This window comes from Micropterus salmoides, unplaced genomic scaffold, assembly GCF_014851395.1.
Source record: "Micropterus salmoides isolate LMB-PRFRI ecotype aquatic unplaced genomic scaffold, ASM1485139v1 Ms_hic_scaffold_16, whole genome shotgun sequence".
Lineage (NCBI taxonomy): Eukaryota > Metazoa > Chordata > Actinopteri > Centrarchiformes > Centrarchidae > Micropterus > Micropterus salmoides.
This window is the reverse complement of record NW_024040707.1, coordinates 687,411-697,410: the sequence shown is the minus strand read 5'-3', so window position 1 is coordinate 697,410 and position 10,000 is coordinate 687,411. Positions and strand designations below refer to the sequence as shown.

Sequence of the window (10,000 nt, the reverse complement as noted above, 5' to 3'; positions counted from 1 at the left end):
ACTCAGATGTTAGTCCGGGGTTTGGCTTGTGGGCTCTCAGCAGGACTCTGACGCTGCTGTCTCCTCCTCCTCAGGGTCTGAGGGAGCTGCAGGGCCTGACAGACCTCCCAGAGAGCCGAAGAAGAGAAGTTTTCTAGACTTCTCCACCTGTTGGACGAGCAGAGGAGCGTTCGGCTCAGAGCTGCACACCGAGGTTCCACATGGACGTTTAATAAAACATGGCTGCTGCAGTTTGTTCTGGAGTAGCACATTAAAGCTTCTCTGAGCTCCTCGTTAGGGGCGACATCTGGACCCCGGTGAATCTACAGGATCTGGTCTGTAACAGACATTCAGCAGGACAAAGAGTCGGAAATCACACGTCGTCCATCCAGAATAAAAAAAAAGATATCTGCTGCAGAGCTTCCCTGAGAATCATCATGTTTTTAAGTTTTCTTTGGTCTCACAGTAAAACAAAATGACCAACATATAAATTAAAGTGAGTGACCAGAGCAGATGATGTTAAAGGCTCATATTCACGTTCATACTGTTATTTAGGGTTTCTACTAACAAATGTTTAATGTTGACATTATTTTCTCATCCTGGCTGTTGCTGGCGCAGCGCTAACGCGATGTGGAGGTGTGGCCAGGCCTCACTGATTGCTGTACAGAAACACAGCTTTCTAACTTTATGCACTGATTTCTGTGAAACTGGATCAGATTTTATGGAGAGAATATTTTCTGTTTCTCCCTCTAAAGTCCTCCGGCTGCTCTGCCTCCACGCGCTCTGATTTATGGAGTTTGTTGAGAGAGATTTTCAGTTGATTCTGGTTTATAAATGTTGTGGTTTAAATCTGGATTAATGTGTTTAAGCTTTGGACCTGTTGAAGCAGCAGAGCAGGACGCTGTTGTGAGGTTGTGTTGTTTTATAATCCTGAAAGTCAAACAATTTAACCATTTATATCATTAAAAACTTAAACTAGAGAATCTCGTAATGGTTACTGATTATGTTTGAACAAAGACCTGAGAACCACAGAGGACCCAGTAAGTAATTTGTGTATTTGGAAAACCGCTCTTACTACTACTCGTTTGATTATCTGATAAATATGTAGTCACAAAGCTGGAAACGGTTTCTCTTGACGTTTTGGAGATACATGGTTTTCACAGGACAGAAACGTCATGCGGGCAGGTTCAACACCTGGATGCTGTTGGAGCAGCTCGCTAATAAACGCTCGCACGTCTGTGTTCCTGCTGTAATAAAACGGTCAACAACACGGAGCCTGTTGCTGTGGAAACTGATGCTGAACAGAGGCATGAAGAAGCTGTGAGATGAAACAAACTCCCACACAGAAAAACCTCCTGTGTTCTATCGGATGAGTTCTCTGGAAGAAAAACGTGACTCTGAGAAACTGCAGCTGATTCCCCGAGTCCTGCCGTCATGTGACAAACCTGCTAACCTTTACCTGGCAGCAGCTGTTGTTTCCACACAGGTGTTGATTCCATTCACGTGTTGGTTCCACACACTTGTTGGTCCTACACAGCTGTTGTTTCCACACAGATGTTGGTTCCATGCAGCTGTTGGTTCCAGGCAGATGTTGGTTCCATGCAGCTGTTGGTTTCACTCACGTGTTGGTTCCATGCAGCTGTTGGTTCCATGCAGCTGTTGTTTCCACACAGGTGTTGATTCCATTCACGTGTTGGTTCCACACACTTGTTGGTCCTACACAGCTGTTGTTTCCACACAGCTGTTGGTTCCACTCACGTGTTGGTTCCATGCAGCTGTTGTTTCCACACAGGTGTTGGTTCCACGGAGCTGTTGGTTCCACGCACGTGTTGGTTCCACGCAGCTGTTGGTTCCACACAGGTGTTGGTTCCACGCAGCTGTTGGTTCCACACAGCTGTTGGTTCCACGCAGCTGTTGGTTCCACACAGCTGTTGGTTCCACGCAGCTGTTGGTTCCACACAGGTGTTGGTTCCATGCAGCTGTTGGTTCCACGCAGCTGTTGGTTCCACACAGGTGTTGGTTCCATGCAGCTGTTGGTTCCACGCAGCTGTTGGTTCCACACAGGTGTTGGTTCCATGCAGCTGTTGGTTCCACGCAGCTGTTGGTTCCACACAGGTGTTGGTTCCATGTAGCTGTTGGTTCCACGGAGCTGTTGGTTCCACGCACGTGTTGGTTCCACATATGTGTTGGTTTTACGCAGATGTTGGTTCCACACAGGTGTTGGTTCCACACGTGTTGGTTCTACACAGCTGTTGATTCCACTCACGTGTTGGTTCCACACACATGTTGGTTTTACGCAGGTGTTGGTTCCATGCACATGTTGGTTCCACACGTGTTGGTTTCACACACACATGTTGGTTTTACGCAGGTGTTGGTTCCACACAGGTGTTGGTTCCATGCACGTGTTGGTTCCACACAGCTGTTGTTTCCACACAGGTGGTGGTTCCACACAGGTGGTGGTTCCACGCACGTGTTGGTTCCACGCAGCTGTTGGTTCTACGCAGGTGTTGGTTCCATGCAGCTGTTGGTTCCACGCACGTGTTGTTTCCATGCAGCTGTTGGTTCCACAGAGCTGTTGGTTCCACGCACGTGTTGGTTCCACGCAGCTGTTGGTTCTACGCAGGTGTTGGTTCCATGCAGCTGTTGGTTCCACGGAGCTGTTGGTTCCACGCACGTGTTGGTTCCACATATGTGTTGGTTTTACGCAGATGTTGGTTCCACACAGGTGTTGGTTCCACACGTGTTGGTTTCACTCACGTGTTGGTTCCACACAGCTGTTGTTTCCACACAGGTGTTTGTTCCACACACATGTTGGTTTTACGCAGATGTTGGTTCCACACAGGTGTTGGTTCCACACAGGTGTTGGTTTCACGCAGCTGTTGGTTCCACAGAGCTGTTGGTTTCACGCAGCTGTTGGTTCCACACAGCTGTTGGTTTCAGACAGGTGTTGGTTCCACAAACGGTCTGTCTGTTCCACGGAGCTGTTGGTTCCACGGAGCTGTTGGTTCCACACAGGTGTTGGTTCCACAAATGGTCTGTCTGTTCCACAGAGCTGTTGGTTCCACACAGGTGTTGGTTCCACAAACGGTCTGTCTGTTCCACAGAGCTGTTGGTTCCACAGAGTTGTTGGTTCCACACAGGTCGTGCTTCTACGCAGTTAGTAAACACCAAGAACTTTACTAAATGTGACTAAATGTGCAAGATCCACTTACTTGCTTTGGATGTCTCTTTTTCTTAAAGCCGGCATTAATCACTAACTCTGGTTTGGTCCAGATAAATCCTTAATTCAGGACGTCAGATGAGAAAAACAGTCGCTCTCTCAAAGCCAACAGCTTCACAGAGAACGTTCTGCTCTGCTCAGGACGCCATCACTACATTTACATTTACTCATTTGGCAGACACTTTTATCCAAAGCGACTTGAGGAACAACATACAAACATCAACACAGATCTACAACTGACAGTACAGACTAGTAAGAGCTAACGGCACATGTCGCATCAGTGGGGTAAATACTGAGGGAAGGAAGTGAGAGGTAACAAAAAGTGCAATCAATACTAGATAATTGTAGGGGGTAGAAGAAGAAGAGCACAGGAAGTGATGTCAGAGGTGTTATCAGAGGAAGTGTTCTCTGCAGAGTGTTCAGGAGCTTCTTGGAGTCAGAGAGGGACGCCGCTGCTCTGATGGCGTGCGGCAGCTCGTTCCACCATCGTGGGGTCACAGATGAGAACAGGGACTGAGGTCGCTTTGTGTGAAGGGAGGCAGAGCCAGGCGGCGTTCGTTGGAGGAGCGCAGTGGCCCAGAAGGAACGTAGGCTTGGATTATGGAGTTTAGGTAGATGGTGCAGACCCAGGAGGAGCTCTGGATGCAGCATCAGGGACTTGGATTAGATTCTGGAGGCCTCGGGGAGCCAGTGGAGGTCCCTGAGTGATGGAGGGACATGAGTCCTTTTGGGCTGATCAGAAACCAGACGGGCTGCTGGGCTCTGAACCATCGTACCAGAAGCTGTGGGGCATACAGGCAGGCCTGTAGTAACTAATAAATAAGTTAAAAAACGGTTGCTATGGCACTCGGTGTCTGACTACTCTACACATAATTTACAGTCCTTTGATTTGACTTTAAAATGCAGTGTGTATGTGAGCTTGTGTCATGAAAGTTTTTACAGGACCTCGGTCTCTGTTCTCAGCACCAGGACCCGTTTGCGGAGCTTTCAGTCAGATCGGGTGTGCTTGTTTTTATTGAGCTATAAAATGTACAATACAATATTTGGCACACATGTGCTCACAAGAAACGGAGCACACGGGATAGAAAATAATAATTATAGGGAAAACAAAAAAGACAATAAATAAACAAACGAAACGGTGATTAAGGGGCGTCATTTGATTTAAAGTCATTGATAAAATTAAGCAGTGTTTTTGCCGGATCCTGAGCGCTTCATCAGGCGGACAGCCGGAGGCGTTTTATGTTGAAATCCGTCACCGGAAGTGTGAGTGTGTGCGTTGCGTTTGAAGCGCGGCTGCTCTGACAGCAGGAAAGTAGTGAGGAGGCGTCCGTCCGTCCGCACACGAACAAACTGGGAAAACACGCCGAAGGGACGAACGTCCCGTTTAAACACGGAGATTTAAGCGAATAAACCACCGGGCGGATTTTAAAAACTACTTTACCTCCGTTTCGGAGGCTTGAGGACGGTTTCAGGGGGACTCTGTGGATCCAGTCCGCAGTGAGAAGCGCTGTTTGGGGGCTGAGGCACCAGCAGGGGAGGGAGGCGGGGCGGGGGGACTTTCACAAGGCTAGGCTAGGCTAGGCTAGGCTAGTTAGCACGCTAGGCTAACAGCTTCATCCTCCTAGAAACCACCGATCTTTGGGAAGATTAACAGCAGCCTGGAGTTAAAACGGCGGCTCCGGAATCACCCGAAGAGAAAGAAAGAACGATCTCAGCGCCGGAAAACCTGTTGCCTGGCAACGTTAGCGCAGCTAGTTAGCATAGCTAGTTAGCTCCTCAGCAGGGATGAAGCTAAACGCATCAACAGGCAGGACTTAACTCACATTTACACGCTAACACAAAGCCATTAGACATTAATTAGCATTTTAATTAAGTCGTGCGGCTAAAGGCGCCTGCTGCTGGTTTCTGAGACTTTCATTTGTGATTTATTTCTGTTTTTGTCGGTTTTTTTTTTTTTTTTGACTTCTTGGGCTCAGCTAACTTTTAATTTCCGAGCTGTCGGTGGGCGTGTTGTTAGCATGGAGGCTCGGCAGCCCGGCAGCAGCAGCAGCAGCAGCTCGGAGCGGTTACATAACGCAAGCAGGTCGCGGGAGAAGCTGCTGAACGTCCCCTCCTCAGCCCGGCTCTGACAGACAGACAGGTACACAGACAGACAGACAGACAGACAGACGGACAACAACACTGCAGCATGGAGGAGGTCTGAACCTGCTGGGATACAAACTCATCACGGAACATTTAGCTGAAGATGGATTCAACTCCGCTGATAAACGGTGAGAGGAGCTGTGTTTACATGCTGTGTGCTGCAGCCCTGCAGTTTGGAGGGAAGCAGCAGCAGCAGCGTTGGTTGCAACAGGTGTGTTGAAGCTGCTGAGGCCTGCAGCTCTGTTGGTTTTATCATGGTGATGAAATCTGGGGTTGATTTGTTTTCATGCAGCCGGAGAGCACGTCCACACCTAACCCTGATTATTATCAAACCTTTATTTAACCAACAGAGGCTCATTGAGATTAAAATCCTCTTTTCCAAAAGCGTCCTGGATGAAGACAGGAAGCAGCAACTCCTTATCTAAAAGTTGCAAGAACACAACGGTACAGATATTATAAAAACAGGAACAACTAACACGCTGAAATTATAAACAAAAGAGCAAAGTGCTCATTTTCAGCTTCAACATCTTAATTAGTGGTTGTACCAGAAAAGGTTTACATGGTTTAATTTTCAAAAAAACACCATACTGCAGCTCTACGCTAACCTTTTTCCCAAGGAGCACACAAAGACATTTAGGAACACACTGAGAAAAGTTCAAGTAACACAGAGTTTAACAAACTATTTATTATATACATATTTATACTACGTGTGTGCTCCTTCTCTTTGTGTTCAACTATGGCGTGAAACCATCAGAGGACTATGGAAGTGAAGCACCTGGTGTCTGTACACTCGGCATTGGCCTTAAAAATTTGTCTAAGCCTTTTAAAATATTGAAACAACAGCTTTTAAAACACAGATCAGTCAAGACAAAAAACTTTACTGGGATTGGTGCTTGTATAGTTTTTGAACCAGAGACAGATTCACGATCCACCAGCAGCAGACGACTGAACAGTATTACAATCAGTAAAACAGAACAAGGGGAACGCGTTGCTCTCAGCTGACGGCTAGAAGCACATACTGGCAAACCTGTGCAGCGGAAATCTGCATCTTTCCACAACACGGAGGAGAAACTAGTATTTAGATTATCATAGTAACCTTAGAGAAAAGGTTCAGTTTTAATCTAATAGTATACTGTTGCTATGTTAATATATTAATGATTTAATAGGATGCTATATTGCTCAACACTAGTATACTATTTATTCCAGTTGCACAAAACAGCAGTTTAATGGTTTCATTCATTAAATCCTAGCGCAAGAAAAGTGGCCTACGTTGGTCTCTAACTTGTTAATGCTCCTCAATAATCAGAAGCTTTCATGCAGAACGAGTTCAACGTTTGAAAGTTTACTGTAGCACGTCAAACCTTTTTTATGTCCCGCCCCATCCAGGCTGTGATTGGTCAGTGAAATTGATGAGCGCATCGATTTTATGAACTTGAACTTTTTATAAGGTTCAATCCCCCACTGTGACCCTGAGCCAGACACTTAACCCCTCGTTGCTCCAGAGGCGTGCGACCTCTGACACGTAGCAATTGTAGGTCGCTTTGGATAAAAACGTCAGCTAAATGAATAAATGTAAACGTAACTTCCTGTTTAGCCCTCTGTTTACTTTAAATGAAGGGGAAAAAAATAACCTTGCAGCTCTTTTAGATTTTCCAATTGTTATCGACTGAAAGGATAAAACTCTGATAGTGGCGTTCACGCTACGTGTGTCACACACTACACCAGCTGACAGCGGCTGAGTCACCTGACGCTTGTCTCCAAACCACGTTTTGTCAAGAAAACACACGTGAAACGGGAAATAAGCGATCCTGAACAGGAAACAGCTGATTGTTATTATGAAGACAAAGAATCAGCAGGGATCGTCTCAGCTCCAGAGAGCTGGAGGGAGTAAAAAGGTGCAGCTCCCGACTCCCAGTTACCTCCTGACTGTGAGGTCACAGCTCACGGCCCAAAAAGAGAACAACAAACGCACGTGGTCACATTTTCAGCTGAGGACTGCGGCTTACTTTGGCTTCAACTCAACAATCAGTCAGGATTTCAGCTAAATGCTAAAGTTACTGTTAGCTTGTCTGAGGTCTGCTGGCAGAACACCGGCTGCTTTCTGATCAGGCGCCGTCGTGCTAAGTTTGGTTTTACGGTGGACGGACGGTAACATTACAGAGTTGTTGTTTTCTTTAGCTTGAAATAATCCCAGACTTTGGACACTTTCTTCTTCGTCACTCGCTGTTTTCTCTCTTCCTCCACTTTGCAAACAGCGCCGTCACAATCACGTCGTGTTCACAGCGTCAGCGCGATGTGCGACGGTAATAAATGTCCCTGCGAAACACTGTGGATGGATTAAACAAAGATTTTTTCGATTAATCGATTTAATCGATGAATCGTTTCAGCCCTCATGACTTACCTGCGGCGTGTTGTCGTCATCCATGTGCGTTGCTTGTATTTATTTATTTTTGCTCCCATTCAAAAGTTTTATGCTCATGATTCATATCGTCGCTGGATAGATCAGTTCAAGGGTTCAAACTGCTTTCCTTTTTACTTAAATTCATGTATTTATTAATGTCTTTATTTTTATTAAGAAAAAAATATTTAATTTATTAATCCCTTTTGGAGAAAACAACTTAATAATATCCTTACTTTCTGTGTGTGTGTATATGTACATACAGTATTTGGTCAGCTTTATTTGTGCTGGGACGTCTGAGCAGATGTAAACTTCTTTTAAAGGATCAGTTTTCTATTGACTGGTTTGGGATTGAACCTCAGATTGACGGCACTGCTGGGAAAAAAAAAAGTCATTACAGACGTGATGTTGACCGTTTCCATGGAGATGGGTTGAAGTCTGTGATGTAATATTCACACGTTGTCACGGCAACACTGACGCACTGTGATGTGATTGTGTTTGTGACGACGATGTCGTTGATCTGAGTCAGAAAAGTACCGACAGGAAGAACCCTGGTGGAGTCACAGTAGTACTGTAGTATATGTAAGGCCGTGTGGAGGCGTACTACAGTACTACGGATACTACTGCTGGCAGTACTGACGCAGAGCGCCTCCTTCGTGCTGATTGACAGACTGAAGACAGGAAGCAGAAACCACAGTGGAGCAGGATGTGGTCAGGAAACCGCACTCTTCTTCTCTGGTGGAGAAAGTGGTTTGCTTCTCCATCCTCCCTCTCTCTCCCATTGCTTTTCTTTGTTTTATTTTTCTAAAACATTTAATTCTACTTTAAGTTTAAGGATAAGGAACCTAATTTAGGAAAACATGATCACATCCAACATAAAAGACAACAACAGACATTCAGATCTTAGTGCTGCAAACATCTTTGGTGATTTTCAGGTGATCAAACTGTGAAACGTCTGTCCAAATGAGCTCCAGCTGATCCCAGAACTGGAAGAAATCCAGGCTTTGACACAGAGCTGTTGCAGGAAACTAACTTCACCAGGTTGCAATCATAAAAGTGCAGCTCTAACACACAGTTTAATGATCAGAACAATAACTTACATTTTTATAGCGCCTTTGAAAAGACCTAAGGACGCTTTACACATAGCCCAACAAAAACAACAAACAGGAGGTCATTATAGATTATATGCTTTGGTAAATATGCTATTAATCCGCCCGTACGCTCTGTTATATTTACTCCAGTGTTTGTGTTTGTGCTGTCCGACTCTGACTTGTTCATGCTGAAACACTTCCTACGTGCTTGTGCCTGCGATGGCATGAAAAGCATCCGGAAAATGTTTTATTTGTGAATAACAAGTCACTCCACTTTCACCTGAACACCTGCTGAACTCAGGTCCCAGGTTCAACCCCTGTAACTGCAGCCTGGAGACCAACTCTAAAAAAACAAGAACAAGGAGTTCTTACTTGTGATAGTATATTTACCTGCAGCCTCTTCTTAAGGCAGCGTGTACTGATCGGATGGACTCATCTGTGTAATAGATTCATTATCTTGATTAGTGATTAATTGTTTGGGGATTAAAGTGGCATAAACCATCAGCAGATGAAGGATTTGTACACTAAATCACTCTTGTGCAACATTTAAGAAACCAGCATGTAAACTCACAAGCATTGTTTAAAACACAATATACAATATATGTGAGTTTACCTGGACGGGCCCGCAGGTGTTTTTGCAGCACAGGTGTAGGTGAAGGGAAAGGGAGCAGATACAAGTAGGCTAGGCTAGTAAAGAAACACTAAAATAGAAAGGCAATGGTGAAATTAAGAAGTGCTAGAAATAAGAAGGACTAACCATCAGATCAGTTTTTCCCTGCTGTTCCCTACAAATATACCTACGAGGCCGTTAATATTCCTGGGCGGGCCGTGGGCGGCTGTTAACATACAGTATCTCCCAAAAGTGAGTCCACCCCTCACATGTGTGTGTAAATATCTGATTCTATCTTTTCATGTGACGACACTGAAGAAATGACCCTGTGCTCCAGTGTAAAGTAGTGAGCGTGCAGCTCGTAGAACAGGGTAAAGTGGCGTGCGTGCAGCTTGTAGAACAGGGTAAAGTAGTGAGCGTGCAGCTTGTAGAACAGGGTAAAGTAGTGAGCGTGCAGCTTGTAGAACAGGGTAAAGTAGTGAGCGTGCAGCTTGTAGAACAGGGTAAAGTAGTGAGCGTGCAGCTCGTAGAACAGGATAAAGTAGTGAGCGTGCAGCTTG

The 10,000-nt window shown here is 45.4% G+C and overlaps 2 protein-coding genes across 2 annotated transcripts in view; both read left to right on the top strand.

The window, feature by feature from the left end:
• Nucleotides 1-959, top strand: part of uxt (ubiquitously-expressed, prefoldin-like chaperone) — a 5,108-nt gene extending 4,149 nt beyond the window's left edge. The window contains exon 6 of the mRNA XM_038722714.1: nt 75-959. Within this exon, the coding sequence (XP_038578642.1) occupies nt 75-137 (63 nt within the window). The 3' untranslated portion in view covers nt 138-959. The remainder of the gene's footprint in view (nt 1-74) is intronic.
• A 3,512-nt stretch (nt 960-4,471) lies between these two features.
• Nucleotides 4,472-10,000, top strand: part of elk1 (ETS transcription factor ELK1) — a 27,813-nt gene continuing 22,284 nt past the window's right edge. Inside the window, 1 exon segment of the mRNA XM_038721756.1 lies at nt 4,472-5,469. Coding sequence (XP_038577684.1) covers nt 5,445-5,469 — 25 coding nt within the window. The 5' untranslated portion in view covers nt 4,472-5,444.